The sequence below is a fragment of the Gossypium arboreum genome, chromosome 13 (assembly GCF_025698485.1).
Source record: "Gossypium arboreum isolate Shixiya-1 chromosome 13, ASM2569848v2, whole genome shotgun sequence".
Lineage (NCBI taxonomy): Eukaryota > Viridiplantae > Streptophyta > Magnoliopsida > Malvales > Malvaceae > Gossypium > Gossypium arboreum.
Window position 1 is genome coordinate 126,872,093 of NC_069082.1, and position 21,729 is coordinate 126,893,821.

The 21,729-nt window shown below is 30.5% G+C and overlaps 1 protein-coding gene and 1 long non-coding RNA gene across 5 annotated transcripts; both read right to left on the minus strand.

Annotated features, from left to right (window-relative positions):
* Positions 1-6,104: 6,104 nt before the first annotated feature.
* On the minus strand, positions 6,105-15,027 carry LOC108465251 (histone-lysine N-methyltransferase ASHR3). 2 transcript variants are annotated; one of them, XM_017765574.2, is made up of 11 exons: positions 14,592-15,027; positions 12,971-13,117; positions 12,075-12,239; positions 11,190-11,216; positions 10,435-10,552; positions 9,409-9,502; positions 8,972-9,065; positions 8,738-8,816; positions 7,625-7,796; positions 7,211-7,291; positions 6,105-6,555 (listed from the first exon to the last, which is right to left on the minus strand). In XM_017765574.2, exons 1-11 carry the CDS (start codon positions 14,925-14,927, stop codon positions 6,399-6,401), a joined length of 1,470 nt encoding a protein of 489 aa, XP_017621063.1. In that variant the 5' UTR covers positions 14,928-15,027; the 3' UTR covers positions 6,105-6,398. The 2 variants fall into 2 exon arrangements, 1 of the variants encoding a protein (XP_017621063.1); XR_008277086.1 differs by having other exon boundaries at positions 6,434-6,555; positions 7,621-7,796.
* A 1,484-nt stretch (positions 15,028-16,511) lies between these two features.
* LOC108465253 (uncharacterized) lies at positions 16,512-20,799 on the minus strand. Of its 3 annotated transcripts, XR_008277469.1 has the most exons (4): positions 19,150-20,799; positions 18,023-18,891; positions 17,277-17,589; positions 16,512-16,682 (listed from the first exon to the last, which is right to left on the minus strand). It is a non-coding gene; the product is annotated as an uncharacterized LOC108465253 (long non-coding RNA). The 3 variants fall into 3 exon arrangements; XR_008277467.1 differs by lacking the exon at positions 16,512-16,682 and having other exon boundaries at positions 17,002-17,589; positions 17,838-18,891; XR_008277468.1 differs by lacking the exon at positions 16,512-16,682 and having other exon boundaries at positions 17,002-17,589; positions 19,150-20,798.
* Positions 20,800-21,729: the final 930 nt, after the last annotated feature.

Genomic DNA, 21,729 nt, shown 5'->3' on the forward strand with positions numbered 1-21,729 from the left:
AAATTGTAACTTTTTTAATTAAGGGGCCAAAGTAAAAAATTACCCATAGTTTAGTGACTAATGACATATTTATCCCTTTTTAATACAATATTGAGGGCGAGAGACGAGGGTCACATGGTATGAACTTTGAACTCATGTCAAATGGGTATCATATCATATCCCTACCTAAGTTACATCTATTTCTTGTTTAGGCACTTAATTCAACAACTAAAAAGTGCCACTTAACAGTCGGGTGACAAAAAAATAATTTCGAAAAGTTTAGTGACTAAATTGTAACCTTTTTTAGTTAAGTGACCGAAATAAAAACTTGCCATAATTTAGTGACTAATGCGTATTTATCCTCCTTAATACAATGTTGAAGGTGAGAAATAAGGTCACATAATTTGAACTTGTGTCAAATGGGTATCATATCATATCCCTAAGCCACACCTATTCTTGTTTAGGCACTAAATTCAACAACTAAAAAATGCCATTTAACAGTTAAGTGAGCAAAAAAACAATTTCGAAAAGTTTAATGACGAAATTTTAACTTTTTTTAGTTAAGTGACTAAAACAAAAACTTATCCATAATTTAGTCATTAATAATATAATTTACCCTTTTTTTAAATACAATATTAAGGATGAACGACAGGATTAATCCGTATCAAATGAGTGTCGTATCATACTCTTAAACCACACCTATTTGTTGTTTAGGAACATAATTCAACAACTCGAGTTCAAATCGAAAGGTGTTGTAGGCTTGTAGCCCTAACTATTTGAGTAATATCGAATCCATATTCATGTCCATGCATTTTATATTTACTAAATCTTTCATATAATATATAGAAGGGATTAAATGTTGATTTAGTTTCTAATTTGCTACTTTAAAATAAAAAATCTAAATATTTTATAAATATAAGAATACTTTTTAAAACTTAAAAAATAAAATTTATAATAAGTTATTATTTTAAAAATGCATAAATTTTTTTAAAATAAAACTTTAGCTTTTTTTTATTTTTGAAATTTAAAATTTTAGTTTTAACACAAACAGTAACAATTAAATTTTCTTGATTAGGTTTTGCTATTAGTAATGTTGTAAATTTAGTTCATAATCGTCAATTTGATCATTCTTAACTCATATATACTTTTTAAAGTTTGAAATTTCAATTTTGACATAAAACAACGCTATTAAATCTATTTATTGGTTTTTTTGTTAGTAATACTGAAAATAGCAAGCTAACATGACATTACACATGTGGTAATATGTTTGACACATAAAATTTTGGAATTGCTAAAATTTAACTTAATGAATTTAATAGTTACCAATTGGTTATGACTAAAAATTTGAAACTCGAAAAGTATAATGACTCAATTAAAGTATAGAGACTAAATTCATAAATTAAGTATAGTACATTAACTAATAGAAAGTTTTAACCAAATCGAAACTACATATATATGAGATATACTAATCGGGGATGAAGCAAGAAAATTATTGTAGGGGCCAAAGATGAATAATAAATTATCAAGAGCATGGTACAATTTTATTATTGTACTAACATATAATTTTATAAAAATTTAAAGGATTAAATGAAAAATCTACCATTTTGGATGGCCAAGATCACCCTAATACTAACAACGTATAATTTTATACACTATCAATTAAACAGATAATCATAAAAATTTATAAAATTAAATTTATCAAACTTAATTTTTAATTATATTCAATTCAGTAATAATATGTATAAAATTATACATTATTAGTGAATCAAATATCATCGGTTTTAATATAAAATAAAGGAAAAAGACAAAAAGGAGTTACAATTATAGAGTGCACTACTAGCAGCACATATGTATTCATCTGTTTAAAGTTTCTTTGCTCATGGAGACAATGATGGGAGATTGTGTGATAATGTGAACAATGGGGAACTTATTTATCAGTCCTTTTGTAATAGATAGGTAGCACTATGAATAATGACAAACACTAGTTAATTACATCAACAATCTTAAATATTAAAATATTTTAATTACATCTTTAAATTATCGATTTTACATTAATAATGCTTTTTGTTATTAAAACCGTTTTAAACGTTAAATAAGACATTAAATCCTATAGAGCATAATTTAAAATAAAAATTTTAAAGAAATGAATATTGTAAAATGGATATTGTAAAAATATTGATTTGAGGATTTCTTAAGTTTTATAGAAGCTTTATCGAATATTGAATCTCTTTTTTCTATCTTACTTTAAATCTAGCTAATTCTATTGAATATATATATATATATATAATCTATCTATCTCTTTTTGAACAAATTTATCATAGGTTCGATCTACTCTTTTTGACACAATATCTAGAACTACTCATAGCCCCTCTATAAATAGGAGGATAATACATTTTAACTTACTTGAACCAACATCCTCCTACATTACAAATAATGTCCATGGTAATCAAGTTAAAACTCAATTGACCTCTACCACACTTGTTTTACTAATTATTTTTAATTTAAAATTATAAAAAATTGTTATTATAACCTTTTAATGAACATAATTTTGATATAAATATTGAAAAAAAAAGATACATGGAATATAAAAAGGGAAAAATGCTTAATATGACCAAAAGTTTCATATTTTGGGGTTGGTGGCCTACCATGGGGAAAGTCAGAAACGGTAACAGGCGGCAATATTTAAATTTTAGAAACTTCTTACCTAGGCTTCCATTAATTTTGTGTCCTGCATATGTAAAAAATTTAATAAGAATTAATGGCTCAATGTATAAAAAATATCCATACCAATCGAGCTAAAAATTTAATTAGATAGAACTATTCATGACCCCTTCTCAATCTATAAACAAAAGAATAATGCATTTCAACACATTGAAATCCTCGGTTGAACTAAGACTCAACCAGTTAAATTAAAGATTTATAAGATGAAATTAAAAGATTTTTAAGCGATAAACATTAATATAGTGCTTCAAGTAATCTTAAGAATTTGGGATGAGGGGAAAGATATGAATACTCTTTTTTAATAATCATAATAATATATATAACATACAAACAACGGATATGAAATCTCAAAGTTGATTCTTTTTCTTTTTCGAAAATAAGTTATGTATAGTCATGTTGAGGCAGATTCTAGACTAAAATTACTTAACAAAACAAACACAAGTAACGTAAAATTTTCAAAAAAATTTGGAGGGAGGTTGATTGTATTCTTGTTTTTTAAGTATCTTGTAAGCACTTACAGGTTAATGTCAAACCTCAAAATATTTAATTTACAAAACCAAATCTTTATGTTTTGAGTTAAGCATCATCAAATTTAACCATCTATTGAATTCTAGCAATCAATCTATCCATTTTTTAACTCGTTTTATTAAGTTAGAGTCTCATTGTATATTTAAGTAATGACAACAATGCCCTTATTCTATGATTATAAACAGATAATTTATTTTTAAATAAGTAAACTTTTTAAATTTTCTTTAAAAATAGAATCAAGCATACTAGTGTTATAAAAAGAAATTATGTTGCTTAAATTAAATTAAATTAAATTAAATAAGTGTAAAGTACATTAGTAGTCATTTAAATATGTTTTTTTTCGTCACTCAACTATTTAATTTTGACTTTTTTTTAATTACTATTAGCTAACATAAAACTTAAAACACCCAAAAGCCTAAAATAATTAAATGACCAAAAACGAAAAATTTGAATAATTGAATAGTTATTATAATTTTTTATAGTTTAGTAACTACTAAAGTAATTTATGTTAAAAAGTAAAAAAAAAAAAAAAAAAAAGAGCAATGGTGAGTGTGTAAATTAAGACAGAAAAAAGGAAAGAGCAAATTCTGAGAATTTTTTTTCACTCTTTTTGCAAAACAAAAGTAGCTTTGTTTTCATGGTTCCAACTTGGACAGCTATCAGTTTTTAAGTATAAAATATTTGAAAATAAAGGTAGAAGGAAGCTAAATTTCTCTGACAACTGAGGAAAAGAAAGCAAATAAAGTACTAAAAGAAAAAAAAAAAGTAGAAAAAAAGAGATGATTTTGTGATGATGAGACCACATTGTGTGGCAAAAATGAGGGCACTTTTAATTTCTTCACCTTTTTTTTTAGTTTTTAATTTTCCTCTACTTTTTGTTATTATAGTGATAATTATACATTTTGGGATTTGACCACGTTTGATCTTTAGAAAGAAGAAGAAAAGAGGGCTAGGGTTTAGGGTATTATCCCATTGGTAAAAGTTGTAGCATCATGTTAGCTTGGATATACAGATAGGGTTTAGGGTTTTAATCATTAAAAGATTAATGGGTTATGGTTATTGAAAATTACCTTATATGAAATTTAGTTTTAGGTATTTTTTAATATTTTATTATACTCATAAATAAAAGATAATACGTTTTAATGCATTTAAATTCAAGTTCTCTTGCATTGATAATAATGTTTATATCAATTTTACTAAAACTCAATTTACGTTTTATGCAATATTTTATATTTGTTTCATAATTTAAATTAATTTAGTATTAAAGTTATAAGAACTATTTATCATGTTATCTTAAATCTTTCATAAACTTCTAACATTTGAGATTAATTGCTTACTTCAACATGTACTAGTCTTTTATGTGAAATGTTTTTAACAACATGATTTTGATAATAATATCTTATAATTATGAGTCTTTTATTTCTTGTAAAACTTTTCTAGACTTCACTCTAATGATATCTTAAAACAACTTGTTAACATGAAAAAACTTTGAGGGAGTTGTAGGTACAAAAGGTAAAAAATAATTTCAATTCGAGTCTTACAATACGGATTAAATGTCTGTGCCTTTAATGCCATGACTCGACTTAAGTTATCAGACTGCATAGTAAAGCATTGTATTATTAGTACTCATAGGACCTTCAATGTTTTGTCATCCTTAATTACAGCTTCACAAACTCAGATTCACACCCTCACATATAAATTACTGCATTCTAAAAATGGATCTCAATTGTTGATCTACCGTATTGATTGTCGAATCGTCACTTGGAATTCATTTGCAGAATTTTTTTTTAAAAAAACGTAACAACCCAGTAACTTAAATAAAAACTTTTAAATAATTTAATAAATTAAATCAAAATTTTCGAACAATTTAATGATAATTATAATTTTTAATTAAGTGACTAAAACAAAATTTACTCATAATTTAATGACAAATTATAAAATTTACCCAAATTTGTATAATATACTATTCATGGTTTTATTACATGAAATCAAAATTTACATCATATCTCATTTATAACGTGGCATGATTCATATCTTATTTATAATGTGTGATGCTTGTGTTTTATTTTTCTTTTTTATAAAAGTGTCATAATTGTGTTTAAATTACCCACATCTATAATACATTCATCGTATATTGGTATAACAAAAACGTTACGTGTATGGATTTCATTTTCTCGGCCAAAACGTTATTAAATAAATCTCTTCATTTTTTTTATTTATGGTATACTTTTATATGAAATTTTAATTTTGTATATAAAATTTTTATTTGTTCAAATTTTCATAAATTGTTAATATAATTATTAATAATATTATTTTATATTTATATATTACATACACAAATAATTATATTTATTTAATATGAATATAAATTTATATATTTATTTCTTTAAATGTATACATTTGAACCATTATTAAAATTCCATATGCATAATTATATCGAATTAGATCTGTTTATGGGATTAACTACCTGCCAAAACTCAAGGCTCGCTCAAAAATTAAGAGGGTTTGAATAAAATATCAAGTTTAAAAATAGGCTTAAACAAAAATTAAACTTACTTAAAATAGGAGTTGAATTCAATGTTCAAACTCAACTCAACTCATTTTTAAATTAATAATATTTTATATTCTGTTATTTTTATATATTATGTAATTTATAACACAAAAATTAAATCTATTATATACTATTATAATATAGACATTAAAAAATATTAAGATGACTAGAAATTTAATAAATAAACAACATAAAAAATATTAAAATCATGCATAAACTCAACTAAAACCCAACTCAACCCATGAACACCTCTGTATCAAATTAATTTTGAGAACATGAAATATGATAAAATTGGCAACAATTGGAAAAATAATAGGATAAAATGTTGAATGCTTGAAACAGTCAATTTTCATTTTTTTTTTTATCTCGGCCAAACCGTGTACAACAACATCCACTGTAAATCACAAACCCCATCTCAACATGAATTACAACAAAGCCTTTTTAGAAACTACAATCAGATTGTGGAAACAAAAAGATACATTTTTTTTTTTAAGAATGTTCAACCTTTGACTCACTGATCTGAGTTTTTTCATTTACTTTTTTCTTCCCTCTGGCATGGTGGTAGATTTTAATATACAACAAAAGCAGCCAAATGTCTAAACAGGCAGCTGGTACAAAGCTATACAGTTATGATGGCTAAGCAGGCGGTTGAAGTTCTCCTGCGTTTGGACCCCCAGCATAGATCCAGTTTAACAATCTTTCGTTTGGTCCCAAGATAACCTTGACAATTGGATGCACCACAATGGCACCTCACTTCTGGTCCAAATTGCACAAATCTACAAATGCAAAACACAAACGAGGATCAAAATAATTTAGACTTAATCGCTGAAACAAGGGGTTAACAACAAACTACTCCACGCCTTCAGAAGCAAAGCTTAGTATGTAAATCGTTACGACTGAGGGATCCACCCCAGATTCCAGGATGCACTGGCAAGTCAGCTTCACAAACTACGCATGTAACATTTCTCATTAAATATACACACACAGACAAACATTTCACTTGTTTCTCTAGACATTAAAGCAATAGGCAATTTGCATGAATCTATGACTGGAGTTTGGGTACAAATGATATAGCTTTTTGAAACATGGAACAGCAACCAAGAGCTCAAGTTCAGAGCATAAAGGGATTAAATGAAGCCTATATATTAAACTAACCAATTTTCTTGGAAACAATTCCACATAGAAAAAGGTAACAACAATCAGATATAGCCAAGGTTCGTTAACCAATATTTTTAGCTATCAAAATTGTCTAACATTTACTTACAGAAAAAGAAAACAAAACATTAGAATAACAAGTCAGTTTTGAGGAATGTAACGATAAATATCCACATTCAAGTCTATTCATGCATCATCATTGCTGTGAATATACTAATAAAAACACAAAAATAGCAGCAATTTCAGGTGTGCAAGCAGTATTGCGACCATGAATACCTGTAGTCATATGTCAGTGGCTCACCAACTTTGATTGAACGAGCAGCAAACACCCCAACACGGGTCTCCCCTTCAACTTGCCTAACGGGATGGAAAATTTATATGGTTAAAACCAAATGTTACCAAAGATGGTTATACTACATTGGTTTTAGCACATAAAGAATATTGCCACATACACATGATCAGAGAGTATATCCAGAAGTAAATGGGGTTGAAATAACAGATCAACTAACCAATAGTGCAAAAAAATTATTTTTTACGATGCCATGCATTTGGAGTTTCATTGAAGATGAACATGCCATATTTCAATAAAAAGCTTAACTGATAATATGATGCTTTTCAATCTTAAGAAACCATAAGCATTATACAGAAATTTAACAGCGACAAATAAAAAAGCAATATATTAATACCAACCACTTCTCCAAAACACAATTGGGATCACAGCTGTGATTTAGGAAACGAGATGTATTGCCTTTGAAAGTTGCATCAATTGTGAAATCTTTTCGAATTTCGCACATGTAAAAATTCTTCACCCCTTTGTGTTTCATGTCCCAAAGCCTCTTTTCACATTGAGCATCATCAATAACTGCAAAGGAAGATAGTTATTTAATCAGTATTCAACTCTTATATAAATAAAATGAAAGATGAAACTTTGAGGAAGGCCATGCATAAATAAAAAGCATGCTAATATTCAATATACAGATGCAATTTCATAGTGCACTCAGGGAATTGGAGCAAGAATGTGTCTTGGTAGAACTTGAAACACTCGCAAGTAATAAAAAAAAACACAGTTATTATATCTAATTATCAAATTGATTGCACATATGCCCATACCTGCAACTGAATTGTTAGATTTGAGACCAGACCATCAGTCCTAAAGATACATCTATCACATGTGTAACGATCTTTGTCATCAAAACATCAAGAGAGTTCAACAGGCTAGCATATGAGCATATCTATCCATGATTCACAAGTACAAGTGGAACTGTATCATGAAAAGATTGTTAACTAATTCCTAACTGTAATTCATTTACAGAAGACATAGAAAAAGAAATAAACCCCCTTCAGAGGGACTTTTAACACTTCATGTCCTGTCAACTGTTATTTGGTGTTTGTGAGGAATAAGAAACAAATCCTTGGGCATATGGAATGGTGAGCAATAACTATGTGGAGTAGAGATTGGAATGTTTACTAAAATTATGAATTTAAATCTCTAGGAGGACAGGGCATCTTCCAATTCAATACATGATTCATATCTCTTGGATTGATACTTTTCGTATGCTTCCAGAATAAGGACAAGCTAGAGATATGCTGTACTTTATACAAAGACTAGACCTCTCTGGTGACAGATAAATCCATGCTTACTGTATTAGAGAACTTTTCAGGGATGTTTGATTGCAGGATTTTTATTTTTATTTTTCGTAACTATAAGTTGACAATAATATTTTCAACAAAAAGAACGGAGAGTAAAGAATAAAACTGCATTTAGATATACCGAAAAAAACTGAAGTCGAAAAGTGAAACTACCTTCCCCAATATACTCAATTACAAAATCTCCTTTTTTAATAGGTTCAGCTGCCTCTACTCCCCAACCACAAAGTTCAGTCTGAAAGGAAAATAAGCATTTACCTAGATGAGAATTCTGCAAGCAATTTATTTCTCAAGAATGGTCTAAAACCAACACTAAATGTCATCTGTGCATACACAGACCATTTGAGATAAAGATAACAAATTCAATCTATGCAAACAAACAATCGTCACCTTGACAATTCTAATCTTTTTCTCCTTGCTAAATGGTCTGTTGGTGCAAGATTCAGGACAGCGGCAAGCCTTTGAGCAGCTTATGCATTGAACTCTGGCATATGGCACACGAGCATGTTAGAACTTATTATCAATAAATCATAATAAACGGCTGATAAGAAAATAAAAAAGAATTATTAGCATAATTGCTTGCCATAATACTGCCAACTGGAGCCTTCAAATGATATCTAACAAGGTAAAATAAATCAAGTTTTGTTATTTAAAATTTTCTATTGGAAAAAAACAACTTATCAGGTATAAGGAACCTTGCATGTTAATATTTTAGAAAAAGGCAGCTCAGAAGGGGGAGGAAGAGCACTTCATTTAATACTCTTGTGTACCACCACTTACTATACCCGTCTAAATCAATATAAACTTGAATGACAAATAATAAATACCTGCATACACAATCCTCAGAGCATGTGGAACTGCAACTTGTACATCCAATATCATCAACAACATCATCACGCTTCTTCTTCACTAGGTAAACATCTAGCTCCAATTAAGGCAGGTCAAACAAAATGTAAACAACAACAATTATAATGAAACAAAATTTTCATTTGCCAAATTGGAAATGTCATTCAAAACCTCAAAAGATAAGATACATTTTAACATCAGGCAGTGTCATGTATTGCTGAATTCCTATTCGACAAATTAAAAACTTTTTTTTCTTATTCAGTTTTAAGATGTCCCTAGTTATTTACATGCAAACATATTTGAAGGAAAATAGTATATATATGTACATAGATTTGCATGTCTAAGTTTGTTATATCTAAAAATTTAAGAAAATTATATAATATTGGAAAATTGAAGAACTTAAACTACAAAAGTTATATTTACATTTAAATAATTATGGCATCAGTTTAATAAAGATGATTGCACAAAGTATACTAGAATACCAAAAATATTACACTAGAAATCTTGACTATCTCTCCACTTGTTGGAATACTCAGCACAGCAGATATTATTATTTTTGTAATAAAATACTATTGTCAGAAAGGTTTCTTTCTCTAATTCTATTATTTTTGGGTGTAATGATAATCAAGCATACATCATCGTCAATGCATAAATAAACAAAGGAGTGGCACCTTTGAACAACTAAATATCGCAGACTTTGACAGATTTCTGGCAAATAAAGTTCATTATACAACTTGCAAAATCTTAAATCTTTGGTCATTTAATTCTTTCTATATTTGTGGTTTCAACTGAATGCAAATTATTCTCCAGAACAAGCAATATGAAGGTAAATTTATGCACACAAAATCAAATTCAAACATATTCATACTAATAAGTAATTTCTCAAAACATTTCCATCTATAAGCTAGTATTAGAATAAGAGAGCCAACTATACAAGCGTGCCATGCAATCATTTAACATATAGACCTGAAATTTGGTTTGATATAGTAATGATAAGCTTAGGATACTGCGTTTGATGTGGACATAAGGAGGTGGCACCAACTTATTCTCTATTAAATCTCTCCATGTCAAGTCAAGCTTGAACTCCTCATCCATGTAAGGTAATGGCAACTGACAGAAAATTTCCTGAAATATAAGACAGGAAAAAGTTAGCTACTTAAATCAGGAGCCAAGAAGCATATTTGACAGTATCATTAAGTGATACCAAACAGTTTCCAATAAAAAGAGCAGATGAGTAAGCATGGTAGAGATCATAAACTTGATCTTGCTAATCTCAAAGTGCTTCTCATTGAAAAACTACTTTACTAGTCATTATCATTTATCAAACAACAAAAACAATAATAAAAAATGCCTCTAATATACTTACAAGAAAATGAACAGGTAAATATTTTTTTCTATACTTTCTTTGGGATACCTTATTGACTTCAGGTTCTCAACAAGCCAAAAAGAATTTCCAAGGACCATCCAAAGTATAGAAGGGAAAAAAGGTACCAGGTAAATCTAGCCCTCAAATTTTGTCTAATAATTGAAGTCTAGAAGGCAACATACACTCTCACTCCAATTTAAGACGGATAATAATAACTGACAAATGCCAGATTACTAAAACATTTTGGTTTGGTCACTTGAAAATTTTATATCATAATATTTTCTTGTTTTCCATAAGCACATACTAAAAATTTATACAACAATGAACATCCACAGTAGAAGTTTGTAATATATAAATTGAAATTTCACCGATAAACTGTGGTAAAAAAAACCTAACCTGTATTTCAGTTGCTGGATCTGCATGCTGCTCATTCAATAAATATATAAGTCCTGTCAGCCAGCCTAATCAATAGAAAATAAGAACGGAGAGATAAACCTCAAGATAAAACACAATCACACAGTTAAAACTAAATTAGCAAGTCAGGACAACTAAACTGCAGACAAATCCATGCATCCTTTTAATAGCTAACTCGGCCAGATTTGGAAGCTTTTATAGTGCATGAAACATATCAAATGTAACCATGCATACAAGCACACAAGCACAAAAAGCTCAAACTCCAACAAGGAACAAGGGATCTCCACATCTCAAATTTGAAAAAAGTAATAGGTGCAAGATCTTGCATGCACTGTAGCCTACTGAAGATGACTATGGTCAAGCAACAGGCTCCAAACCACACTTATAACTGGTGAGCTAAACATGAGCAAGCTAAAACTCAATCGTACAGGGCATGTTCTGAAGTACTTTCAAACACATAATTTTTAATCAATATGAAATTGAATCCCTCCCCTCAAATTCAATTTCCATACAGCTTTGAGTTTCCAAGATTAATAAACCAAATATTTTTACGTTTGAAATATTCCACCCATACGAATGACTAAATTCCAATTCAATTAATAAAAGGTTCATTGGAAACAAAATTCCAAAGTGATATTCTGGCATTGAAATAGATTTAGGCAACAAGAAATATTAATCAAACATAACTTAGAGATCCCATATTACATAAGTAGCACGTGTGAAAAAGAAATTCAACCACTAGCATGCTAATCCATCCACTAAAGGCTTTATCAAAGGTACTTGCAGGAAGCCTTCCAAAAGGAGAAAAAAATCTAACGCTAAAAGTCAGAAAAAAGACATATCTGATTAAGGAAAGAAGAAATTGACCTTCTTATCTAGTCGCCAATTAGTTGGATGCCTCCAACAAATTGCTCTCCCTGGTTTGTCCTTCAAATGAATCACTGCATCCGGCCATGGGGAGCACTTATCATGAGATGCCATTGTACAACATACACATCGCCATTGTAATCTCTGTCTGCAAACGAAGCATACCTATTCATTGAAAATGTCAAGTATATAAGCAAACTGCAACCAATAATTATGAGCATGTTTCAGAAAAGATTATTGTGTATGACGGAATTGGGAGATTTAATCCTTTGAATTTATATTAAAATTTGTAGCATTAAGTAAAATACATATTTTTATTATTTTTTTGCTATATTAATACTTATTTGGTATTAAAGTTACTTATTAAACACTTTAGTTTTAAATTTTAATGCAACCAACTGGATCCACTGGTTAGGATGAACCTTTGAACTGGTAACCGGAGGCCTCACTAGTTTGACCTCCTGTCAATTTTTCTGAAAATTGATTTTAACATTGTAAAATCTTGAAATTTAGGGTTGTCTCAAAATAGAGGAAGTACTTATTCAAAAAGAACATGTCACCCTTCTGTAGTTACTATGTTTACAGTATAGCATTCCCAGCATCATGGGAACAACTGGGGGGAGGGGGGTGGAGACCAGGCAGACTTTAATCAAACAACAATAAGAAGACAGGTGAAAAGAAGGTAAATGCACACAACCAAAAACTAAAACATCAAAAAAAAATCTACCAATATTCCTATCTAGGCAAAAGAAAATCATAATTTGCAAATACACGTATGTATGCATGCATATCTATGAATATCTGTCTGCCATCCCTTTTTTCCTTCTCTACTTTGCAAATGACTAACCAAAGAAAATCAAGAATGTTAACAATAAATTAGTAGATGCTGAAATTACATGCTGTGGACACTGGAATTTTTTTGGGTTGGACATCCTAAAACTTTCTTCGGCACATGTTTTGTGATAAACTCCTTGACAACCACGAACTGAGCATAGGACCTCTTCCCCAGGATAGATGAGCTTATGGCAATCAAGACATTCAACCTGAGGTGAATTTTCAAAATGAAGGAATAGACAGAAGTAAGCAAATAGTCAAATATCAACCTGCTTATTAAAAACAAAAATATAAGTTCCCGTGAACACAAAACCACAAGACAAGACAATAAATAAATAATCTTGAATGGCAAAAGAAGATAACTACAACACCTACTTTGCACACCAAAGATCACATATTTAGTTCCTCCTAAACTGAATTTTACCATTGATTACAGATCTCCAAAACCTGTTTATACAAAAAAAAAAAAGCAGTACAAAGGCAGAAAAGTAATAGATTGTTCACTTTCACCAGTAAGAAGAAACCAACTAATATCAAAGAGTCTGTAATGAGGCTTTAATAGTACAGTCTCAACATATCAGGAAATTAGAAAAGAATTTATAATCTCTCAAGAAATATTTACACAATTTTAATTCTCTATCCAAAGGGAAAAAGTCCAGCAAAGTATAGGCGCTATCTGCACAAGTCATATTTTGGATGCTTTGTAGGCTGAACTTATGTTAGGAAAGTCCATTATTTCTCTTCTCTAATTAAGGCTTAAGTTTCTCGATTGCAATTTCATTTCAGTTGATTTCTTTCTTTTCTAGAATAGGTTTCCAACCTATGTTATAAGATTACACTCTTTTATGACAAAACATTACACTCTTTCAACTTTCTATGACAAACTCGCAATAACAGTGAATTGCCTCAAGATTTACCATTATCATCTATCAAGCATAATGAACTAGCACCTCCTCTCTATTCTGTATATATACAATGCATGGGTCTCATCAGCAAACAAAACTTGAATACAGATCTCCCTATCTCACATATTTGCTCTCAATGTCATTTTTCATATACCTTACTTCCTCTTTCAAGTATCCTACTCCAAACTATTTTCACCTCACAACACTCAATATCAAGGTCCACATCAATCCTAATTTTGCCACATCAACACCATTTTAAATCACTTGTTTGCCACATTCCATCACCAATTTACAATACACACAACGTATCAAAAGGAGTTCTTGACCATGCTACGGATGAACGTGGCAGAAAATTAGCATAACATGCAGACAATATCATAGAAATTATTGGAAAAAGAAAAACATTAATTCTAGAGCGGCTACACTTGCTTGTGCGAACAAAACAATATCAAACCAAATAGGCCAGATATCCATTCTCAAAATAACCTAACATCTCTATCCACCATCTTGTCTAACTATTTTATCTCACACAAATTCTAAGGACTTAACATGACCCATGTAAATGAATTGCCAATAAAAGATAGATACAAGAAAAGCAGATTTTCTTCTAACATTAATTGTTTCATGTACAGTAACACATTTTCACGTTTTACAAACTTCAACATTTTTTTCTTAGATTACTTTCTGCCATTTTCAGTACGCCGATTGATTATTTTAAAAAAAAAAAACCTTATTTCGCCAAACAGCAAAAGAACCAACAAAGAAGAAAGACACATACCAATCTCTTAGCCCCAACGAGAAACGGAAGAAAATAGCAGGACTTGGGGAGACCAGATTCCATCTTCCTATGAACCCAATCCCTCAAATAATCCTGCAAAGCTTTACCATTAGACCCTTTCTTCACCTTCTTCAAAACCCTTATCCCATTCCCATTACAGTTCGCGCGTTTTGGGACCAATCTCTGGTCCCACTTACAGTTTACGGGTAGGGTTTTGAGCGTGGGAGAGTCAAAAGCATCAATAGAATCGGCAGAGTCAACAGAAAGAAGCTTCAAATTAGGGCAAGGAGAGAGAGAGAGAGATGAAGAGTGAGAAAGATTTCCAAGGCCAGGCATTTTTCAGCTTTTTTTTTTTTGAAAAAAGCAATTGGAAGAAAATGAAAACCCTAGATTTTTATGAGGGGGAGAGAAAGGGAGGGGGAAAATTAATTTTTTGGGCGGGAAAAAGTAATTTAGAAATGGGTGGGAAATAATGAAATTGGGAAAAAAGTGTGGATTCACGAGACTGCCCTCTCTTTTTGGGTAAATTACACTTAAAAGGTCACTAAACAATAAATAAATTTAGTTTTAGTCACTTAGCTTCATAAAGTTACAAAATGATCATTGAACTATTCGAAAGTTTTCATTTAAGCCACATTTAAGTCACTAGGTTGTTACGGTTTTTTTAAGTTCAACTAGTAAACTACAAGTGATGAAGATTAGAGAATAAAGCTATTTGAATTTGGGTTCGTCTATTTGTGACGTTCAAAGTTGTTTTGTGAAAAAAAATTGAACTATAGAAAAGAAGAAGAGTGAAAGCTTTCGATTGATGCAAGCGGTACCATAGGCGAATTTAGGGGGCTAGCAGGGGCCCCGGCCCTCCTAAAATGTAAAATTGCTACTTAGGCTATTGAGATTTTTTTTTTAAATTTAAATTAATAAAGGTAAAATTGTACTTTAGCCCCCTAAAATTATAAAAATTTAATTTAATCCTTTAAAAATTATAAAGATATAGGCTATAAAAAACTAAAATTCCATCTGACCCCCCTACAAAATTGTTCTGGCTTCGCCCCTGAGTGGTATGAAATAAGGCTATACATCACTACATCAACGGTTTCAACAGCCAATTGACTTAAATGAAAACTTCAAATAATTCAATGACCATTTTATAATTTTTTTTAAATTGAAAGACTAAAACATAAACTTATTAATAATTTAATGACTTTAGATTATTTTTTAATTTCAAAAACTTACTTTGGAAATTAACGTTTATACTCATTTGTTCGAATATAAGTTTATATTTGTATCGATTTCTGGTTTTTTAGTAATTTATATATTTTGGTACAATCTTAAATATGTAAATTTTAACATAATTTTATGTTTATGTTATATTTAATCTTTAAACATTGAGTGAGAAAAATAAAATGATATAAAAAACATTTGGGCTATGATTTTAAAAATAATAATAATAATTATTATTATTATTATTATTGCTTAAGTAATGAAAGATGTCATAAATTTTGTTAATAAGTAACCTATATAACCCTTTAAATGTATAACTTCTATATTAAAATTTTGATCATTTTGATAAATTTCCATAATAGTATATATAATATTATTTTATTATATTCTTGAAAATGGGTAAACTCAAACAGCATTCAAACTTTCAATATTAAAGCAAAAACCTTATAATTTTTAAGCAAATCTCAATTTTTCTTTTCGAGTTCATTTTTATACTAAATATTTTTGTACAATGCAATAATTCAATTGATAATTTGAATTATACTTCCTATGCTTTGGTTTGAGCCAATTTGATAGTTTTTTAACTACTTTTGGTGCTTACAAATATTCTATTGTAATTTCCCTTTTGTCTTTAAAAAAATACTCAATCGAATTATTGAATTTGAATATGGTAGATATAGAAAAACAATACTGATAGAGTTTTACTCCTCGTTTATGGATTCAGCTCAGTTTGTTTTTAAATTAAATTAAAGTCTAATACAATTATCGAATATAATAGTGTCAAAAAATAAAGATTAAACTTAAAATTGCACATGCACGCACACACTTCCTATTTATTGTGACCGTGAAACAGGAAACCTGAAACTGTACCTGCGGAACAAGTGAGCACAGTTACAAGATGCATTGCGCATCAAATGGAAGAATTCAAGTTCGAACCTTGAATACAACATTATTAAAAAGGTCAGCCATGGACACCAAAAGAATCGTCTTCGTGGACCATAAAATGAATATAGAGGCATCCAGGGCAAACTATGAAACTACACTAATATGATACTCCCTCCAATTCCAGCATAAAAAAAAAAAACAGTGGTTACCAATGGAAATCCACAGAAAAAATCCTCTACTCACATGGCTTAGTTCCCAAAAAACAATAAGAACCATAAGCTTAGTTTCTGCAACACTTGCAATAGATTCAAAAACGCAGCCATGTGCCTCACATATGTGACATTCTAAAACAAGAGTTACATGTATAATTGAATGCATATATGATTTTGGTGTAAACATGGAACTATGGAAGAGAAACCACCCTGACAGGATGCTATACAGATTACAGACCAAACAGTCACACGTAGTTTTAAAATTGCAGGAGCAAATGAAGAACAAAGTTACAAAACTTAGCTATTGTTGATTTTTAGGACAAAATGGCACAAACAATCCAGATCTAAGTTAATAGCAAATGGATACCTTCTTCGTTATTTGATAGTCAAAGTCCATCAACTAAATGCAGCCACGTCAGCTTCGATTTTGCTGTCTTGAATCAGATCCTTCTGCAAAACTCCATTAATGTTATTTCCTCATCCACTGACTCATTCTTGGGATAATGTGAACAAATTGCTCGTCAGGACCATAAGTTCAGGTCAATAAAATATGTCATCTTCAACGGCTGCTATATGCCTAGTCAAGCAGAAGTAATAATCTTATTAATGGTTTTAAGTTTGTTCCATTCAATAAGATTGAGATTCTTCAATGCCTGAATAAGATTGAGATTCTTCAATGCCTGCTAGAACAAAAGGATGGAAAACTTCTTAATCATCCGAATCAAAGCCTATATTCTAATAGAAATTGCGACACTCCCAAGAACATTCAGTCACACAACATCAATGAAGTTATCAGGCTTAAGAATGCAGATGCTGAATAGTTAGAGAAGATGAAGGAGGTTTACTAAAGGCAGACTAAGCTAGCCTATAATACCGAAGTAATCACATGCTTTGAATCAAGATGAAATTAACAGCTATGCGAACTTACCTGTTCCAAAATAACTTGTATCAAGGCCTTTATTTTCCAGACCTCAAGAATCAATTCATTGGATGGTTCAGAAACAGGGATTACCTCATTCTTTTGCTTCACCATTTTGCACAAACTAGAGCAGTTTCCACTCACTGTGAAGTAAATATACCATATTCTATGACTAACTATAATTATATACATACCTTCTGCATTCCTATTTCCTCTTGAATCCTATATTATCGAGCACTGAGATCATGAAACTCAATAAATTGCGATGCATGTCTTACTCCTTCTTCCACAACTTTAAAATTCTCCTTGCACTGTGGTTCCCGCATTTTGATTCAAAGCCGTCCATCCTTCCTTTCAGCATTTCCTCACACGGGCACGGCACATTGTCCAAATAGTCAACCATACTACTTCGGACATATCAGAAATACCCTCATTTGTACTCTTTTGCTCTTCAGTGAAAACAGATTGTATTCTTTCAAATTTATATTTTTTGTTATGAATAGCTTAAGAAATAAGAAATCCATCTTAAAAACATCTTCAATCCATAACTAGTTTCCTTGTTGAACAACAAGCTGACCAGAAACATAAATTATTTTCAAATAATTCAAAACAAAAATAACAGTCCCCCATGCTCATCATCTCCAATAGTTCCAATATTTTACTTTAAAAAAGGGAATAACAAACAATCAAATGTCACTGAAATAACTATATTTTACAATTTCCACGTACAACTTCAGTTCAATGCTCTCAATATGAAATCTGAGATTCACAGACTGTACACATCAAATCCCTCACTATAAATAAGTGAAAACAAATGCTAAAGTTCGGCACACAAAAGTCAATAATTAGGCATTGAAATACCTCTATCAAATCCATGGAAGAACAGACCTATTTGCTGCAGCAGGTGCAACAATCATGTCGAAAGTTGACACGCCAGCTTCTTTCATGAGTTTTACCAACTTTCGGATGATGAAGAAGTCGATACCTCCTCATATGCATCTAAATCAATTCCAAACATTTGGTTCAGCAATTCCTCAGGTACCCGCCACCTTTGTGCCTTATCCTGATCCCAAATATATTTTGGATTCATAAATAGAAGAGTCCACTTGTGCCTTAATCTAAGGAATAGAATATATATACACACACATACATATATATATATACCAATTGCACTACTTATTACTGATGAATCAATCAAGAAAAGGTTGAAACAAGATGCTTAAATTGGTGTAACAGTACATTCTCCTCTTTTTTTTTGAGGTATGATTAGAGCATATGCCAATTATCTGTTTGAATGCAGGTTCATGAAAGAAAGCAGTACCTGAACTCCAAATGTGCAGAGGTGAACAGACACTTCAAGTTGATTTTTGCTCAAGCTAGCTATAACATGAAATTGGCCATGCACGTAAAATTCGCTGGCATCAACAAGAAAATAGCTAAGACCCTGTTGAAGTCTAAACTATCTACATAAAGGTATCAATCATGACCCCTATTGTATCATTGATTATTCAGACACCTTTCCTAATGCTGTTCATCATCACTCAACTAAGCATGTGTTTGGCATTGTGTTTGGAGTGCTAAAAGCACTTATGCACAGCAGAAGCATTCAAAAACAAGGTGCTTTTCCAATCAAAAACACTTCGTGAAAGTGCTTTTTCACCCAAACTGAGAAGCCGGGTATAGTGTGCTTTTAGCTTGTTGAGCATGTCGAGTGAAAATACCAATACACCATTATTAATTCCTTTCTCTACCCAATATCATGTCTAAAAAGGACATTTTAACTTTTCACCGCAATTATTAACAGCAATGCCAAACCCTTGAAATTAAGGAACCAAACTTTTTCACCATAGTTTTCGAAAGCACTTTTTTGTTAAACCTAACTTTTCGAAAACATTCTCAAACAGCAACACAGCAATGCCAAACTGGCCCTAATAGAACAAAACAATACCTCCTAAAGTATTAAACCAATCATTTCAAATATCCTGAAACTTGCTTGCAATGCTGAATTGGCACAAGCAGTGAAGTGACACAAAAATGGAACAAGTCTAATTTGTGTCGCATATTCAACGGCTCAAAATTTGGGTTGACTTAGGTACTCAGCCATAACTAGCAAGAGAAGGGAAGCTAAATTTATCATCTCCCATAAAGTAAAATATGATCAATCAAAGCACCACATTCGCGATTTCCAGAACATAAGGACCAAATTCGATGAAAATTTACAATTAATCAAAAACTTAATCACCCTTGCGGAAATCATATCGATAATAAAAAATCACACGACAAGTGAAACGAATAACAACGGCATCACGCAAAAGAATTTCCAAAATCAATGACGTATATAGTAATCTAAACCGAATGGGGATTGCATTCTTTGGAGTAGAATTGATTCTTCTCAATCAAAGTCTTAAGCATCTCATATGTGAAGTTCGGATCATTTGGGTCACTGGAATTGGAATTATCGGCTGATTCCAAAGTACGAGGTCGCGTGCAACAAAAGCCACCGTAAAAACCACCACCGGAACCCACCCTTTTACTCGAAGAAAAAGAAGATGACGAAGACAAAGACGGCTTTGCTAAGGGTTTTGCTTGTTTCTTCTTCTTCCTAAACTTCACAAATGGAAACATGAGAACCTGCTTTAACTTTACCCCCATGAAATCGCTTTTATACGTACGTCCATCAATTCTCCGAGAGTGGGACACCGATCATAGCGCTGTCGTCATTAACTCCGGCACTTTCGGTCCTCTCAGCCTTAGGATAGAATATATATATATATATATAAAGGGGATTGAATTGAACTCGGGTGAGAAAGTTGAGATCGCGTAAAAAACCTTGGACTTTTGAAACCCAAAATGGAATAGATTTCTTCACCACCAGACTCTATTTTGTCAATGGAATTTGCTTGCGTAACGGTACGTAGTTCCCAAAGTGAGTCACAGACAAATTAATGCCCCAGAAGTTATGGAGTAAGTTAGAACAAACTCCTATCTAATTTTCACAAATTCCAAATTTAATTATTTTAAATTTTAAATTTTAAAATATAAGTCCAATTATTAATGTTGTTAATATTTTTTATTAAATTTATCAAATAATATTTTAAAATAAAAAATATTAATTCAATAGTAATGTAATAAAAAATCTGATATTTTAATTAATTTAAATTTAATAAAATAATTTTAACAATGTTAACCATTAGACCTAAATTTACAGAGTAAGTTAGAACAAACTCCGTATCTAATTTTCACAAATTCTAAATTTAGTTATTTTAATTTTTAAAATTTAAAATTTAAGTCTAATTATTAACGATGTTAACATTTTTATTAAATTTATTAGCTTGACATTTTGAAATAAAAAATACTAATTTGATAGCCACATAATTAAAAAAATTGATGTTTTCATCAACTCGAATTTAACAAAATAATTTTAACAATATTAGTTCGGCTTGAATTTCAAAACCTTAAGAGTAGAGGGACTAAATTCCTATAGATAATGTAACGCCCCCACGCCCGAAACCGTCACCGGAGTCAAGCTTGAGGTGTTACTAAACTTATCTTACCTTTTAAACAACTCTAAATCACTTATTTTAATTTTCGGAATAAACTGTTTTTCTGCATCATGGTTACTTAAAATTCATTTCTCGAGTTTCAAAACTCGAAATTAAGATCCGTAAATTTTTCATGAAACTAGACTCATATATATATCTACTAATTTTTTCTAGAATTTTGACTTAGCCAATTAGTACAGTTTATTAGTTAAATTTTTCCTGTTTCAAAACTCTACTGCACTGACCTCTTCTTACTACGAACCATTTTTCTTCCTGTACAAAATTCATATGACTAAGTCGTTTGTTTCTCTCAAAACTAGATTCAACAAGCATTCTAACCATATAAATTATACCTTCTA